Here is a 15,863-nt window from a genome sequence, read left to right as displayed (position 1 = left end):
ATTACTGGACCACACTAGTGCTGTTATGCTGGTGCATCTCGAATAAAAAATGAGTACTGCACTGTCATCAGCAAGACTCTTTTAATCACAGTATTACTTCCTATTGATGGCTTAAACTTTTTAACCCATTTTAAAATTTTTGATCAATGTCAGATTTATTAATGTAGTGAATCATCTGATTTTCCTTGAGCAGGTGTAATATTCATTAATATTATTATTTTAATTCTTGTATTAGAATACAAGACACTAAAGTGTCGCTGTCATCATTAACCTGCATTCTGCATTCTGCTCACGGGGCTGCGAGAAAATAAATAAAAAGAGCAGAGCTGCGGCTAAACAATGAATAAAAAGAGTGAGGCTATTGTCAAATAAATAAATAAATGAAAAAAGTGCGACTGCTGAGAGTGCAAGCAGCTAGGGACATTGGCCCTCGTGGCCAAAAAACGGACCGGCCCACTGAGAATTCTACTGGTCCTTCCGATTAGCCAATTTGGGCCTGGCCTTAGTCCTCAAGTCAAGTTCCCATTTCTCTCTCCTCCACAGTCTCATTGACTCTCTGAAGTTTTGGCGGACGCGCTTCTTGCTTCTGCCAGCGGGGGGAGCCAGGCGAGTAGCGGATGGTGAGGGTCACTGGGATGTTTATGGAGAGGGAGCCGGGGCAGGACGAGATGGCCTCGCTGGCACAGGGGACTGGACCCTTTTAGATGGATTCATCCGTTTTTTGGAAGGCCTGAACAGGATTCGACGGCGTCATCGGTCTGACCGAATGATCCGCGTGAGTGCACAGCTACAGTACAAGCATGCTACTGTACTTTTCAAAGGGGTAAAACTACCCATCAGGGTAATAAAATAACATTATTTTGACTGTCACAGAAAGGAGCTACCATTAAAGGCCTGCAGGTGACAGGAGCCCTTACATCCTACACCCCAGAGCCGATAGCGCCCCCTCTTGGAAAAAAGGGCACCTCTGCTCTCTCTGCACTCTTGGAACTGGAGCAGACACAGAAGTGAGTTTTGCAGGCACATTTTAGTGAACTAAAACACTGCAGTTAATGAAAAACAAGTAATTGTTTATGCCAGAAACAATGAGATTTGGACTTTTATCTTGTGCCACATATGATCAGTGTTTATAAAATGCCAGAGATTCCAGGGTTTTTGCTAATGCTGCTGAGATGCTTTGATCTGCAGGACTTTTGAAGAGCAGCAGCTTGCCGCTCAGCATGGTGGGAAACCATGTGGACCTTTCAGTGAAGCTGCCAACGTTGCCTTGACAACCACGTTTGTCGATAGCCCTCGTAAGGTAAGAGAGTGCTGTTGTATAGTTCCTGGCTTCCTGTGTGTACGCTTGTGCTTTTGAGTGGCCAAGAGAGCTTTTATATTTGTGCAATGAGCACCACTTGCTGTCTCTTTAATTTTTGTCTTATTTTCGCCTTTGTCTGCTTGGTTTTAAAACTGATCACAGTATTTGGAATGGAATAAACAATTTTATGTAAATGCAACTATTATAAGACGCCTTAATAATGTTTTGTCTGTTGGTTTAATGTGTGATTAGCTTCTTATACAGACAAAACTTAAAGTTTCACTTGAAGTTTTTGTAGATTCACTGAATTTTACGGATTTGGGTTAATATTTGCTTTATTATATAAAGGTCTGATAATGTTTTTTTCAAATTTAAAAAATATAGAAGTCAGAATTGGTAGAAAATGACAATATGGATAAGAATAACAATGGGTTATTCCAACAAATATGGATTATCAGACATGTTTATATTCGTTTGAATGCAAAACAATACCAATGTTTTAACTTAAAGGGCACCTATGATGAAAAACATCTTTTGGGAGCTGTTTGGACAGAACTGTGTGTAGGTATAGTGTGTCCACAGTCATTTTGGGGTGATATAGAGACAATAAGTCTCTTTTAAATAAATCTGATGCTAAAATGTGATCTAAATGCGACGGCCATTTTAAGGCCAAATTGAACGTGATTTAGGAGGAGTGTGGTTTCCCCACCCACCAAATTGTTGACAACCGCGTATTAACATGTCTCCGTAGTAACGCGTATAATCATATCAACAAGACAGGACGTGCACAAAGCAACTAGTATTAAAAGATCTGTTCAGCTCGCTGTGATCATCAATCATCATCAAATGTGATCAAGAATAAATTTTACAAGTTTAAAACATTTTTTAAAAAGTGGCTGTTTGTAATAAATTACAGAGATTACCATCTTTACTTCATCAGTACAGCCGCGTGTCAGTACAATTATAAATGAAGATGCTTCAATTTCGCTTTGTGGACATTAAAACAGGTTTATTTTGTACAATACCATAACGGATATTCATACAGCAGTGCATATTAAAGTGTATCCTGTAACATTTGCTGTGCAAAAACCTGCTTCCTTCATGTCTGTCACTGTGCTGTTTATCTGACGCAGCCGAGGTGGAGAATGACTGTGCATTCACACGGGGGTTCAGCGTCTACACTTTACAGAGGGCGTGTCTGAAGTTGGGGCTGACACAATAGCAGCATCAGACAATGAAATTAGTCTGCAGTCGGCTACTGTCGGAGCAGGAGTATTTGCATAAAGCAATCTGACTTTTCTGTTGGCGCTTAAAAAGTTGAGAATTTCCCATCTTCTGGAGCGAGCAATGCTGAAAGACACCGAATGGAAAACTTTTATGCTGGACGCTTGACGTGGGAACAGTGGGTAAGGAGAACAACCTTTAAAGGCACAGGCAACAAAAACATCTACATTGTGTTCAAAGCAGAAAATTACAATATCCTGAAAGGTGTAATAAATAATCTGATGGGTATTTTGAGCAGAAACTTTACAGACACATTCTGGAGACACAAAAGACTCATCTTAAATCTTGAAAAGGGGGTAAAATAGGTGCCTTTATAAAAGCAGTATTTGGTGCAACATTTGAATCAAAATGATTGTAATTCCAACCAGTTGTCATTTTCTAAAAATCTTTTAAATGACAAAACATTTGTACATAATTTTAAAATATTGTTAGACCTTTATAGTGTAAAATCAATATTGTTTTAGTCTGACCCATACCTAATAAATACAGTCAAAATGAGAGAATTTTCTGAACTAAGAAGTCCCTTCATTTTTAATCCATAACTGTATGCCATTAGTTGCGTGTTGACATTTTAACACTGTTGACAGCCCAGTTTTCATTTAGTTCATGTCCACCTTTATTCTTCAGTATTAAATCTTGGATATTGTTTGCAGTGGGTTTGTTTTCTTGCTCTTTCCTTGTCTCTTTTGACCTTTGCCTCCTCCAACACTGCCTTGTTCTTGCTCTGATCTCTGGGGGTTATTTTCTCTCTTTCTGGTGTTTTCCTCCTAATATGCTGACAGGATGCTGCCTTCATTTTGGACTTTATTCGTAGTCCACGTTCCTCCTACATCTGTCACTCTCAGGTCAGTCACTGCTCTGTAAAAGCCGCCTGTATCTTGCAATGCATTATATTGCATATAAATCATGTGTGCATGCCTGCGTACTTGTCCAAGCTCTCACTAACATTGAAAGTGTTGTAAATTTTTTTCTGGTGTTTTTAATAGTAAAGTGGTTAAAGAAGATTAATTCCTGTTTGTTTGTTGGAGTGTCAATATGACACATAGTGCAAATGCAATGTTAGGGTCACAAGATTCACTTCATTTAACACACAACCATTCTGCTGTAGTATTAGTCTGCACCGCTCTAGTAGAAGAATGAATGTGCACTTTGCATTCAATCTAACTTCACATCCTGAGCTCATTTAGAGCACTGCTAATCTTACACAGCCAGATTTTTGTCTGGCGGCACATAGTAGCTGTTCCACATTGCGGCTAATTCTGGCCAGGAGCAGATGGGAAGAGGCCATCTGACCAACATGTAATGCAAATTCCAACAGTTTAGCCAGAAATAAGCGTAACGTTTATGATACCACTGTATACTGTATGACTGCATGACATTGGAAAATAATGGCATTGCGCTGTCTTTTTTTCTGTGATTTTTATATATTGTGATATGAATATAATTTCACCAAATGACTTGAATAGCCCTATATGAAAAGAATTCATAATTTTACACTGTTTGGAATGATGTCATTGGTCAGTGCATCTGCATTAGATATATTCTCTTTATTCCAGACACAAGGTCCAATAGTGTAAAAGACAGACAAAATAATACAAACCACACAATATACCTTAAAGACAGTTATGCCAACATTTTATCAAAGGTGACTGATAACACACCTCAGTAAGCCTAGGGTTCATCAACAACATTAAAATGCCATTCTGAGACTTCTACAATCGACAGATAAACTTTAATAAAATTAAAGATGAAATTTCTCATCAAAGCAAAAAATGATCAAACTTTTCCCCTACAAAATAATTCGCCTGTACTACACCATCTATGTTTTTTAGGAAGAATCTTTATACAATCATTGTAGGCAACCTGCAACTTATGGACACTCTCTTTTTAAAAATTATATCACAGAGGAGCTGTGTAAAAAGAACTGCAATAAGTTCTTAAGAGGTTTACCTTAACCTGCTATGAACACAAATAAAAGTTTCTCACCAGCATATTTGCTGAAGCATACAACTTTTGATGTTCCCTGTACATATCATTACCATCACTCATATCTTCAGTAATGACATGCCCTAAATATTTAACAGTTTTACTACCATTTAAAACTTGTCCTGGCAAATAAAAATCTGGAAAAGCATATCTCTATGTTCTTTGTTTCTACACATCATGTAACACTCTTTTTAAAATTAAATTGCACATCATATCTCTGCCCATAATCTGCACAAATATCAAGCAGCTGCTAAAAAACGGCGCTACTTGGGGAAAAGATGTAATGCATGTAATGATTTATTATAGAATCACCGAGCAAACAGCCAGTCCTACAATCACTTAATTATTCAGACAACTCATTCATGTAAAACATTAAAAAGAGCAGGTGAAAGTAGACAATCATGTTGTACTCCATTACATTCTTTAAATGCATCAGATACAGAATGGCCCCACTTAATCCACATATATTGATTAGTACACTAGTAAGTTAAAATTCTTAAAATATTATTGGGCATTCCTCTTTGTTTTAATTTGGTACAAAGCTTTTGATGATTAACCTCATCAAAAGCTTTAGAGTCACCAATAAAACCAATTATAACCATAGCATTTTGCCTTTTATACAGTTTTACTACTTTCCTTAACACATAAATCTACAGTAAATCAGTGCTGTGATGAGACTTAAATCCAAAATGATTATCGGAGGTCCCCAGAAATGCACCTAATCTAATATAATTCCTTCCAAAATGTTTGACACCACACTCGCCAATGCGATCGGTCTATAATTATCCAAAATTCCTACCTTTCTAGCCTTATCCTTAATAATGGGCAACAAGGTCACAGACATCATAGACGTAGGGAACAGTGCATGTAATTTACTGAAAAATCTGAACCCCCAAAGATATATGATGTAAATTACAAGCATATATAAATAGAATAAAACAATGACAAAAATGAAATAAACAATGCTTTATGGTTTTCTGAAGAGTCTAGCAGTATTATCAAATTTAAACAAAAAACATTGCATTGACTTCTTTGGTTAAAGTAAATACAGTTAATCAATCGTTATAATTTCTTATACACCAATACTTTAAAATTATCTTAAAATAGTAGTTACAGGCCTTAAAACACAAGCCAAAAAAAAGCTTTTAGTCTTTTATAAACTTTTGTAATGACTTCTTAAGGTTCTTAACTGTGGTTTCTGGTCAACTATAATCCCAACTCGACATTGCAGATCCTGCAAAATGACTATTGTGGATGTGCACATTGCAATATTGAGATGCCCTGATGTGCAGCCTTATTACAATAATTCTCAAGTAAATGGTAAATCTGTAAATCTTTAATGTCAAAGTGGTCTTCAAAGATCTTATAAAGACAATGACTAATGAATTGGAACATAATATAAGATTGGGTACATTTTGTTTTCTCATCACTAATGTCCTCAAACAAAGATCTTGAATATCTTTAAATTAAATAATGGCAAAATCCATGTAAGAAAATAAACAAAACTAATAGCTACTTCATCTTCTTGAGTGATCATTGTAGCAGCTTGGTAGCGCTTTGTTTTCTGGCAGACTGACATAATCTGGCTTCGGGGAATTGTATACCAGCCCACCAGTCAGATTGGAGCTGCTGGTTTTAGCCAGCTCTTGATCTAGTACAGTCCAAGATGCTTGATACAGTCTGTCTGCTGAGCCTGATACTAGAGAACTTTAAAGATGCATTCCTGCTAATCACTGGATTCAAATAGCTTGAAGTTGTCTAGAATTGTACACAGCTTGCAAGTCCTTTGTAGTTCTGTTTTGTTAGACTTGTCTGCATGAAAATGCCTTCAAAAGTAATAGTTCCTGTGCAGGAAAGACAGGAATCAGGAGCAATAGCACTTTGCACATCCAACATTGCATCTGACATATTCCCATGGGGTTTTCCAGCTTCCAGCTGAACAGGTTCCAGCAAATCCCATTGAGGGTGGGTTGTCGGACAAAATAAGCAACCAACCAGGTGAGAGAACATCTCAGGCCACAGGAGACCCAACCCCAGGCGCTAGTCTAGAGACTGGGTAAGAGAACAGCAAACTTCACTCTGACAGCCAGAAAATGCGTTCCTGTATATTCAGATCTGAGTGCGCATCTTTTTCTTTGCATATCAGGGGGCAGTCGGGGTCCAGTGGACTGAGTCTTTCCTCATCTTCCACACTAATGGAGATCCTGGAAGCCATTAAGCATCCCACGTGAGATTCTTTAAATCTTGAATTATTTATTTGTCCTCTATTTTATCAGCCGTGTGTATGTGATATGAATTGGCTTTCTGTGCTTGCAGCACTGGAGTGCAGCTTTTGCCAGAGCAGAGGGGCTTGCCTCCCAACTGCTTCGTCAGTGCTGAGGTTGTGCATTGGCTGGTCAGCACTGTGGAGAATGTTGCCACGCAGGGCATTGCAGTAGAGATTATGCAGGTAAAAATGAAAGCATTGTGAAAGCCATGATTGTCTGTCTTTTGTATTTGAAAATGTGACCAGCTCCATGACGCTCCTCTAGAAAATGCTGGAGGAAGGTCTGATTACTCATGCTTCTGGTGATGCCATGCGAACCTTTGTCTATGGCTTCTACTTCTACCGGATTGTCGATAAAGATAACGAGAAGGGTAAGAAACAACTTGAGTCTCAAGATTACTTCTGTACTGGTTGCCAAGCTGCTAGAAAGTTCTCCAGCTGTATCAAGGGGGAACTCAAATGATAGTGATTTGCCAGACCTTACTTGTTTCCTATAAGGAATGGTGTCAATTTCAATAGCTGAAACAAACACAGGACAATAAAACGACCACATTTTATTGACATAAAAATTTTATTGACTGCTAGCGAGTGAAGACGTTTCATTTTGCTCCTGTTGCCATGACAGCACAGTAACGCTTTTGTAAGCAGCAGGATTCATTATAATACATATAAATGTCCTGTTGATGTGTTATTTGGGTGGACTTTGCTTTTTCAGTGAGCATGTACAGTTCATGCCTACTGTAGTAAGGAAGCCATTTTGAACTGTGACCAAGGCAAGCTAGTCGACAGTGCACTCTGTTTCTCTTGTGCTTTGGTCTATGCAGCGAAAGACCACCATTGCACATCACAAGTCATTGATATTTATGGGTTTCATAGTGCAGTGGTATAGGGGTTTACCCCAACATCCGGGCCAAATTTACCTACTCTTCTCTGTTCTTCATGGCCTCCTTATTATACCCTTACCTGCTAATTGGCTTCAACACTGACTTCTCTCCTGATGTGTGTTTTGGCACAGTATGGCTGCCGTCACATAATGGTGGATGCTTCACACAGATGGTGGCTGAGAAGTTTCTTCCTCCAAATGTGTAAAGTCCTTTGAGAAAAGTGCTATATAGATGTAATGTATTGTTATTATTAATTATATGACACCTGATACAGTTGGATACTACAGGGAGTGCAGAATTATTAGGCAAATGAGTATTTTGACCACATCATCCTCTTTATGCATGTTGTCTTACTCCAAGCTGTATAGACTCGAAAGCCTACTACCAATTAAAATATTAGGTGATGTGCATCTCTGTAATGAGCAGGGGTGTGGTCTAATGACATCAACACCCTATATCAGGTGTGCATAATTATTAGGCAACTTCCTTTCCTTTGGCAAAATGGGTCAAAAGAAGGACTTGACAGGCTCAGAAAAGTCAAAAATAGTGAGATATCTTGCAGAGGGATGCAGTACTCCTAAAATTGAAAAACTTCTGAAGCGTGATCATCGTAAAATCAAGCGTTTCATTCAAAATAGTCAACAGGGTCGCAAGAAGCGTGTGGAAAAACCAAGGCGCAAAATAACTGCCCATGAACTGAGAAAAGTCAAGCGTGCAGCGGCCAGATGCCACTTGCCACCAGTTTGGCCATATTTCAGAGCTGCAACATCACTGGAGTGCCCAAAAGCACAAGGTGTGCAATACTCAGAGACATGGCCAAGGTAAGAAAGGCTGAAAGACGACCACCACTAAACAAGACACACAAGCTGAAACGTCAAGACTGGGCCAAGAAATATCTCAAGACTGATTTTTCTAAGGTTTTATGGACTGATGAAATGAGAGTGAGTCTTGATGGGCCAGATGTATGGGCCCGTGGCTGGATTGATAAAGGGCAGAGAGCTCCAGTCCAACTCAGACGCCAGCAAGGTGGAGGTGGAGTACTGTTTTGGTCTGGTGTCATCAAAGATGAGCTTGTGGGGCCTTTTCGGGTTGAGGATGGAGTCAAGCTCAACTCCCAGTCCTACTGCCAGTTTCTGGAAGACACCTTCTTTAAGCAGTGGTACAGGAAGAAGTATGCATCCTTCAAGAAAAACATGATTTTCATACAGGACAATGCTCCATCACACGCGTCCAAGTACTTAACAGCGTGGCTGGCAAGAAAGGGTATAAAAGAAGAAAAACTAATAACATGGCCTCCTTGTTCACCTGATCTGAACCCCATTGAGAACCTGTGGTCCATCATCAAATGTGACATTTACAAAAAGGGAAAACGGTACACCTCTCTGAACAGTGTCTTCATGAAGGTTGCTGCTGCACGCAATGTTGATGGTGAACAGATCAGAACACTGACAGAATCCATGGATGGCAGGCTTTTGAGTGTCCCTGCAAAGAAAGGTGGCTATATTGGTCACTGATTAGTTTTTGTTTTGTTTTTGAATGTCAGAAATGTATATTTGTGAATGTGGAGATGTTATATTGGTTTCACTGTTAAAAATACATAATTGAAATGGGTATATATTTGTTTTTTGTTAAGTTGCCTAATAATTATGCACAGTAGTAGTCACCTGCACACACAGATATCCCCCTAAAATAGCTAAAACTAAAAACAAACTAAAAACTACTTCTAAAAATATTCAGCTTTGATATTAATGAGTTTTTTGGTTTCATTGAGAACATGGTTGTTATTCAATAATAAAATTATTCCTCAAAAATACAACTTGCCTAATAATTCTGCACTCCCTGTACATCAAAGTAGAAATGTCTACCAGAAATCAGCATCACCTTAACACAGCAACCCCCAGGCATTTAGTCGATGTCAGTGTTAAACATCTCTCCACTAGTTCTTATTTCTCTGAGCATAAACAGTTCTTCTGCATAGGTAGCATTTTATTTTATGTTGCCTTTAATGTTGAATCGCTGAATGCCTCCACATTTGTAAGTCGCATTGGACAAAGTGTCTGCTAAATGACTAAATGTAAGTTAACCGGTCTTCAGGCAGCAGGTCGAGCTTCACTGTTTAATTTCCTTTACTTAGCATGACTGTACCTTGGTATTTCTACCCGCCATGAAAACAGACCTCTATTCTCTGCAGCCCCGCTGACTCAGCTTCCCCCAGCTGGAGCGAATGTATGGTCAGCTGCAGCTTTGGAAGACTTCGCTCTTTTCCAGAGGAAGTGGTTCGAGGTGGCCTTTGTTATGGAGGAACGTCGACCATGTGACTTACCTGCCTTTCTGCTGCCTTGGTTGCCCAGCCGGCCAGCCTCGTATGCAAGTAGGCATAGCTCCTTCAGCCGCAGCTTCGGAGGACGCAGCCAAGCTGCTGCACTGCTAGGTACACACAGCCGGCTCTGACCCCATAAAAGTCATGCTCCACACCGTAAGGCAGCATGACACTCCTTACCCCTGCAGTGGTACCCCTCTGGAAGACTAGTAGATGAGTTACACAAAGTCAGATCATTTCCTCTCTTACTAAAGCATTCAGAGATTAACCTTTCCATCTAGTCACCCAACAACAGTGCACAATTGGAAATTTCCATGACTCAACTAACATATAAAGTATGCAATAACATCACTCTATACAACACCATATTCTTCTCTAAGGGTGCTTTCACACTTGGTTCAATTGCCTGGACCATACCCAAGTTCGATTGTCGCCCCTTTGCCACCGTCTAAGTTGGTTTGTGTTCACCCTTTTTTTTTTCTTTCTGAACCCCGGTACGCTTGCGTCATCGAGCTGCTGTTATGTGTAAGGCTGTTGCTAGGTGACGAACACAAAAGCGTTGCGCTAAAACGCTAAAGCGGTCGTTCTGCTTCTACTGAATATTTTGGTTTTTGACATACAGAAAGCAACTCGCGTCTATTTGCAGCAAAAATATTAAAAACATTCAGAACATCATGCCATGTCTGCAGAAGCTGTTTTTGGAGGAGACAAACAGACATTATCACTGTGCTTGCACTGGCTCAGTCCCGCTTGTCACCAAGGTACAGTATATATTACACAGACACACACACACACACACAAATGAACGATATGAAAACGATGTGTAGTTGGCAGTTCACTTCCGTTATCTGGTATGATTGCATTCATATCAGAAATTAACCGAACCAGAGTTCGCGTGAACCGTACCCCAGACCACCTCTTTCAGGCGGACTCGGGCACAGTTCATGAGTACTCACCTAAGTTCAGAAGACAGCGTTCACACTAGCTAAATGTACTGAACTCTAACATCAAACGAACCAGAGTGCGGACCAAAAGTGCTAGTGTGAAAGCACCCTGAAAAAAACCTCAAACTTTTGATTAAACCACCTCAATCATATATATTTACTTATGCAAATCTGATCGTGTGACTTTGTGTGACTCATCTCTATTCCAGGACTGCAGTGCATGCTGTTGTAGAATAGTATTCCAACTTCAGTTGATTCTCTTCATTCCCGAAATTAAGTTGTTGACATTTTGGCTCTCTTTCAGACTGATGTAGATGGCTTTGTAATCCTGTCATCCAATTGACCATAAATCTATATGACAGTGCATGTACTCTCCAAATGGTGTTGTTACATGTGTAACCCAATCAGGGAACAAATTGCTTTGCAAGCTATACCAATCAGAGCATGGACTGATGTCTGAATTTACCAATCAAATGCTATAATGATTTTTTGTTTGCCGGTAGTGCATGTTGTGGTGAAGTAGTGGCTGTGGTCCAGTAGTGCTGTGGTATGGGTTCTTCTTGCTATCCTCCATCTGTCCTGTTCCTGCTGGATGAAAGATTTTACGGCATTGTTCCCAAACCTGAGCAAAGCTTTTCTGCCAGCCAATCAGCTTTCTGATTGCTTATTGAGCCAATGCCCATAGCTTTCAGTTTCTATTCCTGCCATAGAAGCTTCATACATCTTTCTTTCCTTTAATACATTGCATGATAGAAAAACACCCCTTATCTTGAAATCATCATGTCAACTCCTTCTCAGTATTTAATGTTTCAGATGTCATGAACTAAGCCATAAATGCTTTTATCACAATTACTCTCCATTGACCCATTTACGGTCGTAATGACTCCATGCCTGACCTCTGTGTCATTTCATCCTCTTGGCCATTTCTGCTCTCTCTGTCTTTTTTGCTGTGTTTTCACCCCTCCCCTCTCAGCCGCCACAGTTCCAGAGCAGAAAACAGTCACCTTGGATGTCGATGTGAACAATCGTAGTGATCGGACAGAATGGTGCAGCTGCTATTACCATGGCAACTTCTCCCTTAATGCTGCCTTTGAAATCAAGCTGCACTGGATGGCCGTCACTGCAGCCGTGCTCTTTGAAATGGTGAGCGTGGGATGAACATATTACCATTTAGAGATAATATTAGGAGGTGCTTGCATTGTTATGCATTGTTGCACAGTAAGTACATGGGTACAGTTCTTATGCATTCTTGTGTTTTAGGTGCAAGGCTGGCACAGGAAGGCAGCATCTTGCGGATTCCTGCTTGTCCCTGTGTTGGAGGTGCCCTTTGCTTTGTCGTCATACCTATATGGCGACCCACTCCGTGCTCAGTTGTTTATTCCCCTAAATATCCAGTGCCTGCTAAAGGAGGGCTCTGATAACCTTTTTGAGGGTGAGGACACAAGAAGTAATTGTGCAGTTGTTGTAGTCCAAGGGACAGATTCACTTGCAGCAGTTTAACCTATTGTTTTTTTTCTTTAAAGCATTGTTTGACTTTCCTTTTCTGATCCTAGTTTATGGGAGAAGAATATTTAAATGCAGTGTGATTTACAAGAGATTTGCCAGATTCAGTTTACTGGCATTTTTTAAAATTATTTAATGCCCAAAAAAGCATGTCTGAACACATTTTGCTTCTGTGTTGATTACAGATTACATGCACATTTCTCAGATTATTGTGAGCTAAGTTTTACATTAGTATATTTATTAGATCAGGGGTTCCCAACCTTTTCAACCCGTGACACCTAAAATAGCAATGCCAGTGACTTGCAACCCCAAATTTCTCAGAGGTGGTTATAAATATACAAAAGTTGCGCACACAATAGGCCAATAAAAACATGAACATAGTGCTAACACAAAACATGTGCACTAATTTGCTTAATTTAATATTAACCTCAGCTAAAGAGACTGGTGGACACAATGTTTTCAGCACAGGTCTATTATTGGTTTTATTTTGGAGACCCCCAATCAGAGATCATTCTCAATGTTCAATTGTGGCCTGTGTTTATTTTTCATGTATTTGATTGCCATTAAGGTGTGAGAAAGTTAAACCTGGTGCTAAAACATTACTATGACGCTATTGCTGTGTTGTTAGTCTAATGGAAACACATCCATCTTATGAAAAAAAGAATTTAAAAGGCTGATGGCTTTTCATTTGTTTGTTGTTGTTATCTTTTGTTAAATTGTGGTAATTCTAATACTTTAATACAATTATTTGACTTTTGTAAATCACCAAGCGACCCCCTGTCATTGTCCCACGACCTCCACTTTGGGAACCACTGTATTAGATCATTGTTTAGAAAATCTGGCCTCAAAATTGTCTCTGTTTGGTGCTAGCTAGGACTGTGGTTCTTTAAATAAAATATGTAATTTCCAAATAATGGGTAAAATAGATTTCACATCAGTTTTAAATGACTTTTACATATAGACAATATTTCTTAGTCAACAATATCTCAGATTGGTTTTCACATATTTGTTCAGATCTGATGGGATTGCTAATTATGTTATCTTCCATGACACCATTGCTGTTTTTTTCATTTAGGTTTTGAGCCAGAGACATACTGGGACAGAATGCAATTGTTTCAGGAGGCCATACTGACTAGGTAAGTGAAGCATATGCTGCGTCCCAATTCGCATACTTATACTACACCCTAAAAGTAGTTATTTTCTTGTGAAAGAAATATATATACTTTTGAGTGTATAACAGAAGAGTGTGCAAGCTTTGGGACATACTACTTCCTTGTTAAAAGATCGGGAGGTGAGGTGATCGCCGTTGAAAGTGAAGGGTAGGGCGGGGGGTGGGGGGGTTTGTGAATAAAAAGAGCAGGGGTGGAGTGGGGTGTTGGTGATTACTGATGAAAGTGAAGAGCGAGGGGGGGTGGTTGCGCGGGCCCTTGATAACTTTTCTGGGGGCCCCCTAAATGTATGGGCCCTTTGAATCGTCCTAAACCCTCATTTCAAAAGAGTGCTCCCCTGTACTAACATGGCAGCTCTATAGATGCATTCATTCCAATAGACAACAATAGCGTAGGCGACATATAATGTAAATATCTATGCCTGCAGAGTTCAGCGCCAGCCCTGATTAAATACACCTGAACTAATTAATTAAGACCTGAACAGCACTGGATAATTACAGGCAGGTGTGTTTGATATGGGTTTCAACTGAAATCTGCAGAAAGGGAGATCTCCAGGAACAGAGTTGGTGACCCCTGGTGTATTCTGTTGCTCTGACTGAGGGTTGGTCATCTCAGTAAACTTAAGGACATCTAGTTAAATCTAGTTCATCAAGAAATAATGCGTTCTTCTTTCTTCCTTTGAAGATTTGGCTTTGTTCAAGACAAGTTCTCAGCGTCAGCTTTTAACTTTCCATCAGAGAACAAACCTCAGTACATCCATGTAACAGGTACTTCTTAGACACACCATAAAGGAAATCTTTCTTTTTACTTTATCCTGTCTGCTGCTGTTTAAATCACTGCCATACAAGAATGTTCATCTCCTTCTCCAGGTACAGTATTTCTTCAGCTGCCTTACTCTAAAAGGAAGTACAGTAGTGGACAGAGGCGACGCCGTAACTCCACCACCTCCACCAATCAGAGCCTGTTTGGTTCTGAGGAGCGAGTGGGCTACAACTGGGCCTACAACACCATGCTAACCAAAGCCTGGAGGACTGGTGTGTTAGGAGATGAGAAACTGGCCGACCGCCTGCTTCGAGATTTCACAGACTTTTGTGCCAACAAGGATAATCGTCTGGTGACCTTCTGGGAAAGCTGTGTGGAGAAAATGAACGCGAGTGCCCCTTGAGAAAAGAGACAGGAGGAGAGGCGGTTTACAATGTGTCAGAGAAAGCTGAGAGTTTGCTTCTGCTGTAAGAGCTAACCTTAATGTACTGCTGCTATCATCTGATCATAGAGAAATAAAACACAGCCTCATCGTCAAACACTCGAATGGATGAGTCATATGTTTTCAGAGTATTGACACATACGCATGCAGTGCTTTTTGTCCTGACGCCATCACAGCTAGGTTTGCTTGAATTGGGCGAATCATTTTCTCATTTGACCAGTAATGATAACTGAGTCAAAGATTGGCTTTTATCAGCCAATAACAATATAGCCATTGGTGCATTATGCATTCTTAACTTAATGGCCATTGTGTGTTTGGATGGTTTTCAATGGATGTTTTTATAGAAATGTATATAAATTGTTTAAATGTTTTCAAAATGTTATGTTGAGTTTAGATATAATCTGCAATCACTTTCAAATGAAAACTTAAGTTTTTTGCTGGCTGATCAGTGTTTGTCTTGATTCTTACTGGTCTGGTAAACTGAGCAAGCAACAGTAACCAATGTTAGAGTAGAAATTGACCTTTTTTTTTTAAAGGGCACATTAGTTCCTGTCAATTTTTCCTTCAACTATCTTTTCCTTTGGGGATTGTAAAAAAAAAATCACCAGAGGAATCATTTCACAGTTCCTAGAACTGTTGGCAAAATATCTATTTTGGCATGTTCACATTACAGGAGCTGGGAACAATTCCAAATCTAGGTACACAATTTAGGGGAACAAAATTAGCTCCCATACTTTGTTATATAAATATAATATTTACCTTATATCAACTGTTATATTAAAAAAAAAAACTTGGCATGGTTGATGTATATAGGGGCAGCAGTGGCCTAATCGTTAGAGTTGGAGTTATGATCCAGAGGTCGCAGGTTCAGCTCTGGCAGGGTTTGTAGGAGGGGGTAGAGAATAACCTGCACTCTTTTCCAACATCAGTAACATGGCTGAGGTGATTGCCTTCAACAGGGCACCAAATTGCTCCCTGGCCAACCAACTGCTCTTCGTGTGTG

The 15,863-nt window shown here is 39.7% G+C and overlaps 1 protein-coding gene across 27 annotated transcripts in view; it reads left to right on the top strand.

The window, feature by feature from the left end:
• depdc5 (DEP domain containing 5, GATOR1 subcomplex subunit) overlaps nucleotides 1-15,303 on the top strand; it is a 49,387-nt gene extending 34,084 nt beyond the window's left edge. For 4 of the 27 annotated variants that reach the window (XM_087270385.1, XM_087270383.1, XM_087270381.1 and 1 more), the window contains 14 exons: nucleotides 544-775; nucleotides 874-1,007; nucleotides 1,189-1,300; nucleotides 3,367-3,429; nucleotides 6,499-6,626; nucleotides 6,717-6,797; nucleotides 6,887-7,019; nucleotides 7,102-7,207; nucleotides 9,912-10,091; nucleotides 11,958-12,127; nucleotides 12,245-12,416; nucleotides 13,563-13,623; nucleotides 14,341-14,423; nucleotides 14,526-15,303. In XM_087270385.1, coding sequence (XP_087126511.1) covers nucleotides 544-775; nucleotides 874-1,007; nucleotides 1,189-1,300; nucleotides 3,367-3,429; nucleotides 6,499-6,626; nucleotides 6,717-6,797; nucleotides 6,887-7,019; nucleotides 7,102-7,207; nucleotides 9,912-10,091; nucleotides 11,958-12,127; nucleotides 12,245-12,416; nucleotides 13,563-13,623; nucleotides 14,341-14,423; nucleotides 14,526-14,821 — 1,951 coding nt within the window. In that variant the 3' untranslated portion in view covers nucleotides 14,822-15,303. Of the gene's footprint in view, nucleotides 1-543; nucleotides 776-873; nucleotides 1,008-1,188; nucleotides 1,301-2,433; nucleotides 3,080-3,366; nucleotides 3,430-6,498; nucleotides 6,627-6,716; nucleotides 6,798-6,886; nucleotides 7,020-7,101; nucleotides 7,208-9,911; nucleotides 10,152-11,957; nucleotides 12,128-12,244; nucleotides 12,417-13,562; nucleotides 13,624-14,340; nucleotides 14,424-14,525 lie in introns of those variants that run through there. The other 23 variants (XM_087270378.1, XM_087270377.1, XM_087270376.1 and 20 more) reach the window with 6 other exon arrangements.
• The last annotated feature ends 560 nt before the right edge of the window (nucleotides 15,304-15,863 follow it).

The sequence above is a fragment of the Danio rerio genome, chromosome 10, assembly GCF_052040795.2.
Source record: "Danio rerio strain M-AB ecotype USA chromosome 10, GRCz13ab, whole genome shotgun sequence".
Lineage (NCBI taxonomy): Eukaryota > Metazoa > Chordata > Actinopteri > Cypriniformes > Danionidae > Danio > Danio rerio.
The sequence above is the reverse complement of the archived record's forward strand: the minus strand, read 5'-3'. Positions and strand labels throughout refer to the sequence as shown.